Genomic DNA, 17,780 nt, shown 5'->3' on the forward strand with positions numbered 1-17,780 from the left:
GAAATCACCGCGGCTTGCTCGGAAGCGCTCCATTACTTCCTGTTGTAGTCGAGCCAGAAGCACGGCGTCACTGTATCGAAGTGCACGGCCCTTGCGCTATTTAATAGGTGGCGGCCAAGCGCCTTAATGCGTTCGTTTGCCCTCGAGGAATTAACAACTCGAAGGACTGCTCAGCGACGTTGAATTGGACCTTTATGTTTTCGCATTCGCAACTCATTGGAAGTGTTTAGGTGTTGTGGCGACGAGCGACCACGTAGACCAGTAGAGTCTCGGGCTCTCGCAGGAGAGGAAGAACCGACACTCGTTCTCTTAGCGTAGCATTCTTTTATATAATCTCCTACGGAATGCTAGCCCGTGCCGGAGCGTGCCAGCCGCTCGAGCCTCGTGTATAGACGCGAGCGTCTACGTCATCTCCCGTGCGACGCCGATGCTGCTGCCGCTACAGAGGGCTCCCCCCCTAGAGAGGAGGAAAGTTCGACGAACGATGGAAAGTCCACGTGACGCGGCATGTCTTGGCGTTGGTCTTGGCGTTGGTCTTGGCTGTCACGTGCGCAGGCGGCGGCGAAGGATGCAGCAGGGTCGCGTCGCATACTGGTGGAGCTGATGGCGCGGGTGCTTCGATGTAGGCGGGTTTGAGACGTTCCAGGGCAATTGTCTGATCCGTGGTGGACATTCACAACAGACGTCGTCGGACGACGCTCTAGAACACAATATGGCCCGGAGTAGTGTGGTTGCAAAGGCTTCCGCGCGGCACAGTTACGCACGAAAACGTGTGTAGCAGAGGTGAGTGCGGGAGAAACGTAGGGGGCCTTGCTTCTTGTGAACGTGTAGGCACGGGGCATATCTGGCTGAAGAAGGCTTGCAGTTCGACAACGTATTCGGCAGGTGATGGCATAGGCGTTTTGGGGGTGGTGACAAAGAATCGCACGGAAGGCGTAGGTGAGTGCCGTAAACTAGCTGGGCACAGGAGCAACCTAGGACTCTCTTGAGTGCGGCTCTGATGCCAAGTAAAACGAGAGGCAAATGTAGGACCCACTTCTCCGATGATTCATGTGCCATAAGAGAGGCCTGGAGATGCCGGTGAAAACGTTCAACTAGTCCATTAGACTGCGGGTGGTAAGCAGTTGTGCGAAAACGTGTCGTTCGCTTGTAGTTTGAGTAGCTCGTTAAAGAGTGCTGAGTCAAACTGCCGACCGCGATCTGTGATTATTGTGGATGGGCAGCCGAACCTTGCGATCCACGTAGAAACGAAAGCTGCTGCAACAGTGGGCGCTGAGATGTCAGATATAGGTGTAGCTTCTGGCCACCGTGTATAACGGTCGATGCATGTCAGTATGTAGCAGTAACCTTTCGAAGGTGGGAGAGGGCCGACGAGGTCCAGATGTACGGTGCCAAAACGAGCATTCGGTGGAAGAAAAGACTTGGCAGGCGGAATGGGGTGACGCTGGATCTTCGAACGTTGACACAGCAAACAGCAGCTAACCGAATCGCGAACTTGCGCGTTTAGCCGAGGCCAAACGAAACGACTGGAAAGAAGCTCCTATGTCGCGCGTATGCCAGGGTGCCACAGGTTGTGCACGATTTCGAATAGACGTCTGCGAAGGGATGCCGGAACGTATGGTCTAGGTGTGTCGTTAGAAGTGTCGCAGACGACGGACGTACCATCTGGGGTCACAACGACGTCTTCAAATTTCAGGGACGTTGACGAATTCCGGAGTGTACGAAGTTCAGTGTCATCACGGTGTTGACTGGCGAGTAAGTCGGCCTCGATGATGAAAGGTTCCGATGTCAACGTGGAAACGACATTGACACGACTCAGAATGTCGGCGGGAACGTTGTCGGTGCCCTTGATGTAGCGGAACGTTGTTGTAAACTCGCAGATGTAGGAAAGGTGTCGAATCTCGCGGGGCGATTAACAGGACGCCGCACGATTCGTTGCGTGCACAAGGAGCTTGTGGTCAGTCAAGACAGTGAACGCACGGTCTTCGAGGAAATGGCGAAAATGCTTGATAGCCAGGTAAACAGCGAGTAATTCACGGCCGAATACGCTGTAGCGGGACTGCGCAGGCTTCAGTTTCTTGGAGAAAAAAAGCGAGTGGATGACATGCGTTGTTGATGAATTGCTGCAGAACGGCACCAACGGCGGTGTTTGAAGCGTGAGTCATGATGGCGGTGGGTGCGTCTGCCTTTGGGTGTCTAAGCAGCGTGGCGTCGGCGAGGGCAGACTTGACTCTTGTGGAAGCGTCGGTGGCCTCCTCAGTCCACTGAAGCACTTGTTTGCGTTTGTTTACAAGGAGAGCGTCTCGCGGAGCCATAAGTCGTGCGTACTCGGGAATGAATCGGCGGTAGAAATTGACGAATCCGAGAAACTGGCGAAGCTTGGTGAGTGTGGTCGGTCGGGGAAGGTTTTCGATGACGCGAATCTTGGACGGCAGAGGTCGAATGCCGTTAGCGTCGACGATATGACTGAGCAACTCGAGTTCAGACTGACCGAATTCACTCTTAGCGGCGTTGAGGACAATTCCTCTACTGGCAAGGCGTGAAAACAACAACCTCAAGTGGTGAAGATATTCTTCTGCCGAAGAGCTTGCGACGAGAAGGTCGTCAATGTATGCAAAAACGAAAGGCAAACCTCGGGTGACGGAATCGATGAAACGCTGAAAGGATTGGCCCGCGTTCCGTAAACCGACAGGCATGCGGAGAAATTCAAAAAGACCGAAGGGTGTGTTGATGGCGGTCTTGGTAATGTCTTCTTCAGCGACCGGTAGCTGATGGTAGGCGCGACCGAGATCGATCTTAGAAAAGATCGTCGCACCGTGCAACGCTACCGTGAAGTCCTCAATGTTCGGTAGAGGGTAGCGGTAAGGAACTGCAACGTTTAGTGCCCGGTAATCGCCGCATGGGTGCCAGTCTCCCGTCTTCTTAGGCACCATGTGAAGTGGTGATGCCCAGTTACTGGAGGAAGGGCGGATGATGTCAAGTTGCAGCATGTTTTCGAACTGCGCGCGAGCGACCTTGAGTTTCTCCGGGGACAATCACCGGGGTCGGAAATAGACCGGTGAACCGGAGGTGACGATGTGATGGCACACGTCATGTTGCACCGGTTGCGTCCAGTCCGGCAGGCGCGTCAAAGTGGGCAACTCGCGTAGGAGCGCGGCGAAAGATTCGTCCAACATGGCAGAAATAGGAGCTATGGGCGATGTGCCTGATGATGGGACGCCATGAGCGGATAGCTGCGTCACGGAGTCGATGAGATGGCGTCGTTGGATGTCCACAAGGAGTCCGTAGTTATGCAAGAAGTCTGCTCCAATGACTGCATGACGGACGTCTGCAACCAGGAAGATCCAGCGGAACGCTAGTCGAAGGCCAAGGTTTAGCATGACGGAGCGTGACGAGAAAACTGGAATCCTGGTGCCGTTGACGGCTTGCGAAAACGAGACAGGTGTCGCTTTTCGGTCGGAGTGCTATGCGGGAAGAATGCGGACGTCAGCCCCTGTGTCGACTAAGAATCGTTGTCCCGTAACTCTGTCCGTCACGTAGAAAAGGCGACTTGTGTGCTGGGCCGGACCATTCGTCGCCGTTAGAGGTCGGCCGGCCTGTTTCCCTGCCAAGCGCAGAGACGCCGACAGTGACGAGCGTCGTTTCCAAAACGGCGGTGGTAGTAGCAAACGCGAGGCGTTGTAGTTGAGGTTTCATTTTGGGTGCCCGTGCGTCTTGATCTGGTGGAACTATGGCTGCGTGGGCGACGAGACGCGCGGCGATGTTCCGCTCCGGAGATGATGCGTTCCAGGCGCTCACACAAGGAGTCGAGCGGAGATTGCACTGCGGAAGAGCAGGGAAGAGTTTGCAGAGCGGTTGTATTGTCGCCCGGAGACGGTGACGTGGCTGCGATGGTTGGGGTGGCTACTTCCATGACTTTGTCGGCCAAAACGGCAAGTCCGGTAAGGTCCATGGTAGAGGCTGTCGCCAAGACCATCTGCACGTTAGCCGGGAGTCGCTGCAAAAACAATTCGCGCAACAGCGTGTCGTGGATGGATCTCGCGTTGTTTCCAAGCAGCTGGCTCATTCGGCGAAGAAGTTCACTAGGGCGTCGGTCACCGAGTTCTTCTGCGGATAGAAGCTGCTGGATGCGAGAACGTTGTGAAGCTGCTGTACGCTGTAGCAGTGCTGCCTTGAGATCGTCATAGGCGGCGGCAGACAATGGGGAGTTCAACAAATCTGCTACCTCGTCAATGGCGGCGGGCGAGAGCGCTACGATGGCGTAATGGAAGTTCGAGGCTTGAGAGCGGATACCAGCGACTTGAAATTGCGCTTCGGCCTGAAGAAACCACGCCGAAGGATGCTGGTCCCAGTACTGTGGGAGGCGGACAGCGATGGCGGAACAGGAGGGCTCACCGCGTTCCTCGGAAGCGTTCCGGCCTTGAGCTCTCGTAGCGTTGGTCTGGTCCATGGTCGTCTCTACCACAGGAGCGTATGGCAGTATCACGTCCGGAGTCACCAAACTGTGGCGACGAGCGACCACGCAGACCAGTAATGTCTCGGGCTACCGTAGGAGAGGAAGAACCGACACTCGTTCTGGTAGCGTCTCGTTCTTTTATATTATCTCCTTTGGAACGCTAGCCCGTGCCGGAGCGTGCCAGCCGCTCGAGCCTCGTGTAGACGCGAGCGTCTACGTCATCTCTCGTGCGACGCCGATGCTGCTGCCGCTACAGTGTTCTCGGAATTTATTTCTTTTTTTTGCTTTTTGGATCGCATGCACGCCTGAAGAAACTCAGGAAAGACTGCACATGCAATCTTCTCTTGGGAAAACACGGGCAATGCGGGAGATGGAAATTCAAGACGTTAAGCAAAACGAGAACAAGGTGAAAGCGGTAGCCAACGTTTCGACAAGTTGTCTTGTATTTTTCAAGGCCTTGAAAAAGACAAGAATGGGCTGGGGTGCGTTTGGCAGGCATTCTCAGATCATGAACAGCAGGTTGCCGTTATCCCTCAAGAGAAAAGTATATAATACCTGTGTCTTACCACTACTCACCTATGGGGCAGAAACCTGGAGGCTTCCGAAAAGGGTTCTACTCAAATTGAGGACGACGCAACGAGCTTTGGAAAGAAGAATGATAGGTGTAACGTTAAGGGATAAGAAAAGAGCAGATTGGGTGACGGAACAAACGCGAGTTAAGGACATCTTAGTTGAAATCAAGAAAAAGAAATGGGCATGGGCAGGACATGTAATGAGGAGGGAAGATAACCGCTGGTCATTAAGGGTTACGGACTGCATCCCAAGGGAAGGGAAGCGTAGCAGGGGGCGGCAGAAAGTTAGGTGGGCGGATGAGATTAAGAAGTTGGCACGCATGGCATGGCCACAATTAGTACATGACCGGGGTTGTTGGAGAAGTATGGGAGAGGCCTTAGCCCTGCAGTGGGCGTAACCAGGCTGATGATGATGATGATGATGATGATGATGATGATGATGATGATGATGATGATGATGATGATGATGATGATGATGACGACGACGACTTGCGGAAACGTTGGCTCCCGCTTTCACTTTGTTCTCGTTTTCCTCATAATCTTCTCCCGTGCGATATTGAATCAAAAATTACCCTCCGAAGTTATATTCATGCCGGCGCGGACAGGCCAGCGCGAATGAGCATCGGCATCGGCGTGGTTCTTGCCTGAGCAGTAGATAACCCGGGTGTCACACAATTGGAGCCTGAATGCTCTCCTGGATAGGCGGTCACATTGACCTTTGAGAGAGGACAACCAGCAAAGGGCGTGGTGATCGGTAATAACATCGAAGAACCAGCCATACAGGTATGGACCAAATTTTGCTATGGCCCAGATGATCGCTGGAGATTCTTTGTCCGTGACCGAATAATTCGCTTCAGCTTTCGTAAGAGTCCGGCTCGCGTAAGCGACAACATAGACTTGGTAACCGGGCGTTCGCAGCGCGAGCACAGCGCCAAGAACAACACCTATAGCATCCGTATGATATTCCGTGGGGGCTGTTTGATCGAAATGGCACATTATCGGTCAGTGTTGTGAGCAGGCAACGTAGCGTCAAAAAGGCATCATCTCAAGCCGGGGACCACGCGGAAAGATTGGGGTCTGCCCGAAGAAGCTCTGTCAGCGGTGCCATAATCAAAGCCATATTTCGAATGTAGCGGCGGGAATACCAACATAGGCCTATGACACTGCGCATGTCTTTTAGAAACGTCGGTCTCGGGAATCCTATATCAGCACGTGGCTTAGTGGCAACAGGAGAACGCCATCATTCGACACGACGTGTCCGAGAATGGTCAGCTTGCGTGCCCCAAAGTGATGTTTTTTTTTTTTAATTTATATGGCATCTTCGAGGCCCGCGTCAGTGAGATAGCGCGAAACGTACTCCAAGCGATGAAGGTGAGTAGGAAAATTTCGTTCAAATATTAGTTCATCCCAATAAAACAAGCACGCATTTCATTCGAGGCCTCAGAGAATGGTATCCATCATGCACTCATATGTCACGGGCGCGTTGCAAAGGCCGAATAGCATCACACAAAATTCGTATAAGCTATCTGGTTGTTGAAAGCAGTTTGATGAAAGCAGTTTGAAAGCACTTCTAACCAGTCTAGGACATCGTTAACCCGTGGCAATGAGTAATCACCTTGTCGGGTTAGTTTGTTCAGGCGACGGTAAGCGACGCAAAAGCGGACCGAGCCATTCTTTTTTAACTAAAGTAACTGGCGGTGCCTGTAAGCTGTGTGACGGTTCAATGAAACAACGTTTCAGCCTTTTATCTAGTTGTTCATCAATCACGCGGTGGTCTGTCGATGATACACGGCATAATCGCAGCCGTAGTGGTTAGTGAGCACGGGTGTTAATCCGGTGCCATACAGTCATCGTTGGGCCCAGAGAAGTGTCATGGCAGTCAAAAGCAGGCCGAAATTTTTCGTGGAGGCGCAGAAGGTCACTACGTTGCTTGGGGTTTTAAGCGTCGTCTATGACGTTGCTGAAAGCGTCTTCAGGTGATGTGGCATTTACGGGAGTACAGTAAAGGGTGTTGACTTCTGACAATTCTACAGGAAGTTTTAACGTGGTAAGGGTGTCGTAAGGCTCAACAGTGCCGAGAGATTCGCCACTATGCAATACTCGGAAATGAAAAGTATTTGTGTACAGGGCGGTGAGCTGCACCAGCTTGAAAGCCAAGCAGTCCAGTTGGGAGTAGTGAGAGGTGGCGATGAACGAAAGCAGCTAAAGACGTCAAGAGTACGGTAGAGTCGCAAGCAACGGAACAGGATATAAGTGCCAGAACGGCTGCATGCGTGGTATCTGGATGTGTTTAGTGAGGAATAATTTGCGCAGAAAAGCGAAACATCGTCAGAGATGGCACTGCCAAGCGAAGAGAAGGTGCCTTCTGCACGGAAGCAATAAATGACAGCTTAATGACGGGAGAGAAAATTCCAACCTAAAACACAGTCGTAGGAGCTGTGGGGCGGAACGACTAACTCGACTATGTAGATCATTCCTGGAGTCTCAAGTTTGGCGGTACACACTGCTACTGGCTGGACGCACTGTGGTGAGGCCGTTTGGGAGTAAATTACAGAAGAAAGTGTCCTGACTTTTCGTATAGAGTGGTAGAATTTTTCGGAAATTACAGATATGGCAACAAGTGTGTCAATGAGGTCACCGTTAACAGGGTCATCCATAACGTTTGGCGGCAAAAGAAGAGGGCTTGAGCTTGGCGACGATGACGCAGTTCTTGCTTCAGGAACTGCGCTGCTTAGTTTTCCTTTTCAGCGCTAGGGGAACGTCGACGCGTCAGGGAGAGCGAGCAAGGACAGGGAGAAGCAGAACGGTGCTCAGAAACTGGTCGAAGCCTTGGGCGGGGAAGTTGTAGTTCGCGGTCTCGAGCGACAATAAATGGTCGTACTCAGCTGTGCGTGGGTCGTCATGTGGATGAAATGGACGGCGGCGGCACAGACATGCAACATGTGCGTGAAGACCAAAAAAACAGCACATGGGCCGATTATTCGCTGTGCACCATCGATTATTTACTCCATGTGCTGGAGGTCGTTGCGGCGTGGCCATCAAAACAGGGCTAGGCATCAGACGCAGAGCCCGGAACATTGGTGATCGTGGTCGAGCGGCGGCATTGGCGTAATTCAATGAGCCGGTGACCTGAGGCGCCCGCTCCTGTAGACCTCGGACACTTGTTCTTGTATAACGTGTCATAGCCTCAGACTGAAGGACGGACTTGACTCCGGTCGGTTGGAGATGACAGAGAGCTGGCGAGCAAATTCTTCCCGCACGGAAGACTTGACCTGCGAGAGGAGGCTGGGACTTAGAAAAGGTGAAGTTAAGCCGGACAACGATTCATGATGTGGAACCGGGCTGCGGGTGGTGAGGCGTTGTCCGCGGAGCTCGGCATAGCTTTGGCACAGTTCAATGACTTGGGCAACCGTAGAAGGGCTGTTCGAAATCAACATCTGGAACGCGTCCTTTTCGATACGCTTCACTGTAGGCTTTACTTTATTGCCCGCGGTCATTGACGCATAGACCCATTTACAGAGGTCAATGACTTCTATATAAATCGTAAAAGCTCACCAAGTTGCTGAGAGCGCGAATGCAGACGTTGTTCGGCATGAAGCTTTCGAACAGCAGGGTGGCCAAAGACCTCACTGAAGTTTGTCTTGAACACATTCCAGCTTGGGATTTTCTTTTCCTGGTTCCGGAACCACAAGTGGGCAATGCTGGTGAAGTAAAAAGGGACGATGATTAATTTCAAGATATTATCCTTCTTGTTGTTCACACTGACGCGTTCATAAGATGAGAGCTAGTCATCACTTCTTCATTATAGTGCTCAGCTTTAATTTTGAGGTTAGCAAACCCAGGTGAAGAAATGCATTTTCGATAGATAGACAGCGAGATATATATTTATATATGTTAACTTTGTTAAATAAATCATCAGAATCATCGCTAATGGGGGACCCCAAGTCCAGGGCTCCACTGGCTTTTACCATTTTCTCAGCTCTCTGTATCAGCTCGAGCTGGTAGTCGAGGGCTGAGCTGGACAGCGTGTCTCCCATTGCTTCCTCGTAGTGTTCGTCCTCGTATTCTGTAGACAGCCACTATGGCGTGCATCGTATTAGAAATCGTCGTTCTGACACCTGTTGCTATCGTTGCAGGAATAAGCTAGTTCAAACGTTTTTACAGCGAACAATTTCTGTTATTAATAGACTTGTGCCACCTTTTTCGAATATGCACAAAATATTCTACGTGTACCATTATTTCTATCGTATTACCGAGGAACGAGTACTTGCGGCTTTTGACAGGTACGTATGATACAACGTTTTGTGTGATGGGTTTTTCTTCTTTAGTGCATTTTTGGTACGCTGCCTGCCATGCTGTAGGCGTTAGTTTTCTCGTTGAGCCAGCTTTGTGGATGCTGCCCCTGAACACTTGGTGTAATTGTCTGCATAGAAAATAGGTGGCACTGTGATGCTCCAATTATTTTTCTGATGGTTAATTACTGAACACTGTTCTCATGGGGGGATTGTTTTCGTTCCGTGATATTTCTTCATGTACCTGCTCCATACATTATTATCTTTCTTGGAATATCAGGCGAAAAAAAGAGCAGTTTCCACTGAAAGGCGAAGCACTCATTCTGATAGCAAAATTATTACACAGCTATACGAAGTAAGTATAGTAGCTTTATGAGCCGTATAAACTTCGGAACATTCGCTGATTTAACAAGCATGGTGTCGGAGCGCACATGCAAACATGAACACATCACGCTCGATGAGCGCGGACACTCGCTGCAAAGCGCTGGACACTGGTGTGAGCAACCGTGGCAGCAGCAGCGAGCGAAGTGACCTTCGTGCAGTCTATTGCTTCAAGGCAAGGGCGGCGTGAACACAGCGCATACAAAGGTATGAACCTTTGGCAAATTGGTTTCAACATACGGCACGCGCGACCGCGCGCGACCCTGCAGAATACGCACTTACTTGTTGGTGGAGTCGACGCCGCCCCTTCTCCTACCCGCGCTGCGTCCCCGGGTTCCTTCATATATGGCACTCGAGATTGAGCCGCGATCGTCAGTACCCCTTAGTCCCGGTGGCGAAATGCGCAGTTGCCGCCGGAGCGCAACACCGCCCCCCACATTCTCCCTCTCATCCCCCAACTGCCGTTCGCACGACGGAAGACGGCGCGTTTCCTCTCCACTTCCTCCTTCGCGCGCGCCAGTTTGAGCTGCGATAGCCATCTTGCATAGCATACTTCCACTCGCACATAGAGGAACAAGGCGACGGGGACGCCGGCATCGACGGCAACAAAAATGCCCTTGATGTGTCCATAAGTTGGTATCGCAACAGTAAGAGAACACAATATATCATTTTGTGGTAATGTTCCTCACTTAGGCTTTATCTATGTTTGCAACCTTTGCATGGGCGTACGCAATTTGGCGCTTTATATTGTGATCACTTATACTGCCTGTGAAAATTTGCTGACTTTGTCTTATTTGTTTCATTGCTAAACTCCCTTCTTCCGTGGCACTGACGTACCAAATCCAAGGATATGACTCAAGCGGAATTCGTAGAACCGGTACGACATCTTTTCGACTTGTCATTTATCCGGCATATTAGCTGCAGCCTGATTTCCTAAAACCCAGCAGCTCTGTTGCCAATACTCAATGTAGTGACGAAGAAATTGCTCTTACAACTAATGTTGTCGGGAAAAAAATATTTTGAGATAAAATACGATAACCCTAATTAGTCATCTAAATAAGCGTAATTTTAATATCCCCGAGCAAAATCTATATCCAGGGATGAACGACGCAATACAGTAAAGGTAATGTGCCTTCTGCACTGCACGACTACGATCACGAAACCTACAATAAATTTTCTCTTTCGTAATAAAAAAAGGATCACAACCGATTGATGTCTGCTCATATATTATCACTTAGGCCATTGAAGATACTTTATTTCATACCATTCCTCTAACGGAAGATTTCATATCTCCCTAAATGTCCTAAAAACGCTGCGGTAAACACTTCCTCATCTTACCAGTAGGCGTGCCATTTGCATAACTAATTTTTATATACTCCACCATACAGCGGAGGCGATTTGTTTTTCAGGCACGAACAAAATTGTGTGACAAGTACGTTTATACGTCTTGCAGATACACAGCTGCAATGTGGGAGTGTTGTTCCTAAAATACTAAGCGAACTTTTACTTGAGGTAGCGTTCATGATTCGACAGCAGGTAATGGAAAATATTAACCAGCACAGTGTGGCCTCATTTGAGCGTGCACCACAAACGCGAATTTTCAGCGCAATAGCGCCAATAAATACTGTGGGGAAGCAGCCCTGTAGTGGACGCACTTCACTCGCTACTGGCAGGGGAACACTCTCATTCATTCCTACTCAGCCAACTACATGGAATGCATGATACGATGCCATGCCATAGCAGCCATGCACATTTATGCAGGAAGCTATGAAGCAACATAGATACGCATGCCTGTTCCAAATGCAGATATATACAAGCTTTGTTTACTTGAATGCTGCTTCATGTCGAAGTCACCCCTACTTCAAGTTTCCGAAGATTGCGTAAACGGATTATAATATTGAGTCATTGTGTGACGACGCAGCATGAGAAATACTTGAAAAAGGTGGCAGGTATGGAACTTCTTACTCAGTGAATTCGAGTTGAAGTTTCCGGACGCTTGTCCTACCACAACTTCCATCACGTATCAAGTGCCCCCACTACATTTACAAGTATCACCGCCCATACATAGGATTCACCGATATTCACCTACTGTCTAGAACGTAGAGCACTGTGCATGCCACGAGTTCATTTCAATAAACCACACACTTATGGTGTACGTTTCGTTGCAAATTGTCTATGACAACTTTTTTGCCTGGAGGACCCCCAACATTCAGTTGGAAATAAACTCAGCTTGACTGAACTGATAATCGGCCACAACATTCAGCATATCTCAGATGCAGTACACCATCCTGGTGGACCGATGGGTATCTTAAGCGCGCTGATGTCCAGATGAAACATGGCCGCCAGTAGAAATGCGAATGATGTACGCTGGATCATGTGCGTTACATGCTCCAAAATAATCTACTTGCAAATCAACTGTTATTTTAAAACACGATGTGCATATTCTGTGTCTGCATCCTCTAATTTATAGGTGTTTCAAACGTATACGCATTGTCGGTTTTCACACATCTGGTGTGGGCCGACATGAAACTGAATTATAAACAAGGGTAAGCATTCTGATGAAATTGCCGTCACCGACCAAGTCAAGGTAGCTTGACTTGGCCAGTGACCGCAATTTCTTCATCTTTCGTCGAACTCTTAACTACAGCGATAAGCATTGTGTACCTCAACGACGCGGGTTTCTCAAAAAAAGTTCATGTACAAACCCAATCGCATATGTTAAAAATATTTAATGCCTTTTTACTTAGTCTGCACTAAATTTTAGTTGTAGGTTTGATTTTGTTAACCTATGTGATCGACCTTGTATAAAAAGAAACTATGCCTTACTTTCTTGGTTTCAGCCACATCACAAAAACCAGTCTTATTCAGAAAATTTCTTCCATTGTTGGACCAGCTTATATATTCATCTAATTGATAAACCTCCCATCCTGACTCGAACATCTTGTTTGATGCCTCTAAGAAACCCAAGTCTGATGTGGTTTACCAAAAGTCAGATCCCTCCACTAAGCCCCTATATTATCATTTATTATACCAAGACGGTCTCGAATCCGCCAACATTGATGCCTTCAGGTATAGCATGTGTGGGTTTATTGACAAGTTGCCTTCCCCCCCAACCGTTCACATACTCTTGACGCCTGCGGTAGTAAGGATGCTAGACATCCACTGCCAAGGTTTGTTATGGCGCTAAATAACACCCTCAGGGTTAGTTCTAGCAGTAACACATAAGTACCCCAGAAAGTGCATGGGAAGACGGCGTCGCGCTACCTCAGTTGGTTAGAGCATCGAACGTGCCATACGCAGACGTGGAATGGATCCCGACTTGTGACACGTTGTTTTGTAATCCAATTTCAATTCCATAAATTTATCATTCCTTCAATTCAATTAGCATGTACAAGTAATGTCTCCCGTGTCGTCATTGGTGTCGTCGTTTGTGGGCTTCTTAAAATATGAATAATAAAAATCGGTCCTCCGATTAACCGTCTTTATGTCTGACGAAGGTCTTCCTTATTGTTAATGTGGACTAGAACGGATCATATTTCTTCTATTTCAGATGTTTCAATGTCTATTGGCTGCTGCCCAAAATACGGTATGAATAAGAACTTCCATGCAACGCTAAATGTTTCGTGAGGGAAAGTGAAAGTGATTTCTTTTCAAGGAAAAGAGGGCGCCAAGACAAAACGCAATAGCCTGACAAGGTCCCAGTCACCCGTAAAACAGCTGGTATTGTGCACGAGTACTTCGCAAGAAATTCACAATTAATTTCTCAAGCATTGTAAAAGCATGAAGCAGTAAGTTAACATGCACAAAATTTATACAAGAAAAGAATAAATTGAATACACAACTTATCGTATGAGCGGTATAAAAAACATAATTTATTTACAAACAAAAATATCAGTCATAAAACACAGAAACAATATCGCACAGCTTACATGTACGTTATAGAAAAAAAACATTTGAAAGGTAGTACAATAAATACAAATAAATACAAAGTATGTCGACTAATTATATCTCATTCCGTTTGTTCTAACAGGTATGTTTTAATTGTAGATTTGAAACGTTTTCGTTGAAGGTAATATTCAGTTGCTAAAGGAAGTTGATTTATTACCACGGAAATTTGGTAGCTTAGTGTTTGCTTGCCATAATTGGTGCGCGTGATTGGAACAAGCTTACGTTTCGTCCGAAAAGCATAACGGTGGCTGGAATTATCTGGACAAGGAAAGAACAATCTATGATGATGGATGTACCTAAGTAGACAGAAGTTGTATACTTCTTTTACTTTGAGGATGCATGTTTCTGAAATAGCGGTGACGTAGGTAAATCTGAAGGTCTGCCATGAAACCCCTCAATAGCACGCATAGCACGTTTCTGAATGAAAATTAGTTTAAGGTAATTGCTGGACGTCGTAGTTCCCCAAACAACAATACAGTATGATAACCTTGAGTACAGAAGTGCGTAATACATGGATATCTTTAACCAGGGGGGCAATAAATGAGATATCGTATACAAAGAGCCGACTGTTTTACTTAGGTCAGACATTAATTTGGTGGTGTGAGAATTCCAAGAAAGATTTTTATTGAACCAAACCCCAAGAAATTTCTGGTTTGAAACACGCTTTAATTCAGCATATTCGCAGAAAATTTTCAGAGTGACACTTTCTACTCTATTAATGAATGAAAAATTATGTAGTTAGCCTTTGATAAATTAAGGCTTACCCTATTGTCACTAACCAGTTATGTAGCCTTCTTAATTATGCATTTGCCGTAGCCTCCATTTGGGACAAGGAATGGGATGGATGGATGGATGGATGGATGGATGGATGGATGGATGGATGGTTGGATGCAAAACTTAATGAAGGTCCTGAGGTACGTGACTCAGTACGCTGCGCGCCGCTCCCACGTTGGGACAGTCAGGCTATGCACGAACTCCGCATCGTGAGCCATCTGGACAGCCCATAGTTGCGTCCCGGCATCGGGGCTCTTGATAGCGGAGAGCCACTTGTCCTCATTGGTTTTTCTGCGCCTCGTAACGCCGGGCAACGCCAGAGCATATGGTCTAGGCTAGCGATGTCATTGCAGTGCCTGCAAGAGCTGGTGGCCTTGGTGTCGGGATAAAGCTTGTGGAATGAAGTCGGGCTGGGATACGAGCCTTTTAGCAATAATCTGAGGTTAATTGCCTGCGCTCTATTTAACTTCTTGTGTGGAAAGGGAAAGTCTCTCCTGCCGAGATAAAAGTGCTGCGCAATTTCATTGTATGTGGTCGGTTGATCTCTGTTCTCCACCACTGCGGGCCAGCGTTTGAGTTCTCCATGGTCGCGGAAACAAGACCTCACGCCTTGGAGTGGGCCAGCTCGTTGAGGTTTGTGGGGCCTCCTAAGATGGAACCCATGTGAGTGGGGAACCACGTGAGAGTGTGGGTGGCGATGCTTTTGCGTCGAGGATGCGACAGGCTTCCTTACACACAGCGCCAACGCTGAAGGCGCGGATGGCTGCCCTAGAGTTGCTGAAGATATTGGCATGTTTGTCGTCCAGGAGGGCCAAGGCAATGGCCAGTTGCTCGGCCGCGCGCGACGACGTGCTTCGTACCGAAGCGGCGTTAACGGTCGAACCCCTGTGGTTGATCGACACTACCGTGAAATTGTTGCTGTTGCCATAGTGGGCCGCGTCAACGAAGCAGCTGCCTCCAGGGAGTTTTGTCGCGCGGCGTAGGAGCGCCACCGCCCTGGCCTTCCTTCTTTCTACGTTGCGCTGGGGATGCATATTGAGCGGGGCGGGCGATATGATGATGCTATCTGTCTGCTCTTTCGGAAGGCCCTGATAGGCGTCTTCGACAGTGGCCGGGGGGACGTCCATCTCTGTTAGGAGTCGTCTGCCTGCCCTGGTGCCGGAGAGCCTGAGAACCTGCGCCCTTTCTTGTGGTTCTGAAATTTCTTCCAGGATATTATCAATACCCAACTCCAGGAGTCGGTCGGTTCATGTGTAGTTTGGTAGTCCGAGCTTGCGGCCCCTTCTAGTTAGGCTGTAGAGAAGGAGCTCCAATTTCTTTGGGGAGCACCGGAGTCCCAAGTCGGTTAGAAAGCACTCTGTAGTGTCGACAGCTTCCTGGAGAGCGGCTTCGACTTGTCCGTCACTGCCACCCGCGCACCAGATAGTGATGTCGTCTGCCTAGATCGTGTGACCGATGCCCTGGACCTTGTCTAGGTACTTTGAGAGGTCGACCATTGTGATGTTAAAGAGGAGTGGTGAGATGACTGATCCCTGAGGGGTGCCTCTTCTGCTCAGCTCCATTTTCTCCGATTCCAAATCCCCAGCCTTGAGGATGGCGCATATTTTGCTCAAGAAAGATCTGACGAAGGCATGGAAGGACGAGCCTAGGTCGAGTTTGGAGATGGCGTCGAGAACGAACTCATGGCGGATGTTATCAAACGCCTTCTCCAGGTCCCACCCAAGGATGGTTCTCGTGTCCCGAGTGCAGCGTTCCAGGATTTTTATCTTGCTAAGCTTCGTGGCATCCTGGGTGGAGAGGCCTGGCCTGAAGCCTATCATGTTGTGAGGGAAAAGGTCGTTGGTCTCGATATACTCGGCAATTCCGTTATGGATGGCATGCTCGGCCACCTTTCCTACATATGAAGTCAGTGTGATAGGGCGGAGGTTGGTCGAAGCTCGGCGGTTTACCGGGCTTTGGGATTAGTATGACCTTCGCCAACTTCCATTCTTCCGGTACTATTCGCTCCTCCCAAATCCGATTTATCTCATCTTTGAGGAACTCGATCGATGCGTCCTCTAAGTTTCTGAGAGCCTTGTTTTTAATGTAATCCGAGCCGGGCGCTGGCGTACCACTGAGGTCGTTTAGGGCGCGACGGATTTCACTGACTTTGAAAGGCTCGTCCAGCTCGGAGTTCGGCTTCCTTTTGCATACGGGGTATGCCGCATCATTGGCTACAGTTTTGAGCGGCAGGTACTTCTTAGCTAGTATCTCCAGCACGTCCTTTTCCGAAGACGACTTCTTGGCTTCGTGGAGCGCTTTAGCGAGGACACTGCTCTCGTTTGACTTGGTGCCGGGGTCGTTGAGCAAGTGTTTGAGAAGATTACACTTGCCTCCCGTGCGCATCTGCCCGCCGATTGAATTGCAAATTTCGTCCCATTGCTGCCTAGACATAGCTTGGCAGTGCTCGTCGATCAGCCTGTTGATCTCGGCTATCTTTTTCCGGAGCTTGCAATTTAAGCGTTCGCTTTTCCACCTCTCGAGAAGTGATTGCTTGGCCTCGAGAAGGTGTGCTAGCCTGCTATCTATTTTGTCTGTGTGTAGATCCGTTTCTAAGCTTTTGGTGGTGGAGCAGACATCTTGCAGAATTAATGCGCACCACAGGACGAGACTCTCGGGCCTTTCTCCACGGGCGGCGCGGGCCTTGCGAACCTCACGGAATTTGTCTTAGTCAGGAACCGAGAAGGCCTTCTTTCTTTTCTGCTCCACTCGTAAGCTGGTCACTGTGATGTAGTGATCGCTACCGAGGTCTATGAGCAGACTCGACCGCACGGCTGAGCCAGCGTTTTTAACAAAGGCGAGATCTGGGACAGAGTGCCTGGTCGAGGAGGAGCCACGTCTAGTGGGAAAGGTTGGGTCCGTCAATAGAGAGAGTCTCGCATCTTCCGCCTCCTGCCACATGCTTCTGCCCCTGACCGTGTCGTGCGTGTAGTTCCACGCGTGAAAGGGGGCGTTGAAATCGCCGGCCACAACCAGTGGAGAGTTTCCTGTGAGTTTCGTTGCCCTAGTGATGATGGTTTTGAAACGTTGTCTGTCATCGCTTGGGCTGAAATGCTGAATGGGCTCAATGAGATGAAAAAAATATATTCGTATCGTCAGCGTACATGACCAGATTAGGCGATTCGGATATGCTAGCGATATCATTAATGTATACTAAAAACAATAACGGTACTAATATAGATTCTTGAAGAACACCATGCTGAAGTGCCAATTTGTCTGGGGGTATGCCATTAACTTGAACATACTGTAATCTATTATTTGAATAGTTCTTTAGCAATTCAGATGTAATACCATGTATGCCATAACTGTTGAGCTTGC

At 49.1% G+C, this 17,780-nt stretch overlaps 1 protein-coding gene across 3 annotated transcripts in view; it reads left to right on the top strand.

Moving 5' to 3' along the window:
* Positions 1-17,780, top strand: part of LOC142564939 (uncharacterized) — an 82,058-nt gene that overhangs the window by 53,475 nt on the left and 10,803 nt on the right. For 2 of the 3 annotated variants that reach the window (XM_075676149.1, XM_075676151.1), the window contains exons 5-6: positions 10,549-10,578; positions 13,252-13,287. In XM_075676149.1, the coding sequence (XP_075532264.1) occupies positions 10,549-10,578; positions 13,252-13,287 (66 nt within the window). The remainder of the gene's footprint in view (positions 1-10,548; positions 10,579-13,251; positions 13,288-17,780) is intronic. The other variant, XM_075676150.1, reaches the window with a different exon arrangement.

This window comes from Dermacentor variabilis, chromosome 11 (assembly GCF_050947875.1).
Source record: "Dermacentor variabilis isolate Ectoservices chromosome 11, ASM5094787v1, whole genome shotgun sequence".
NCBI lineage: Eukaryota > Metazoa > Arthropoda > Arachnida > Ixodida > Ixodidae > Dermacentor > Dermacentor variabilis.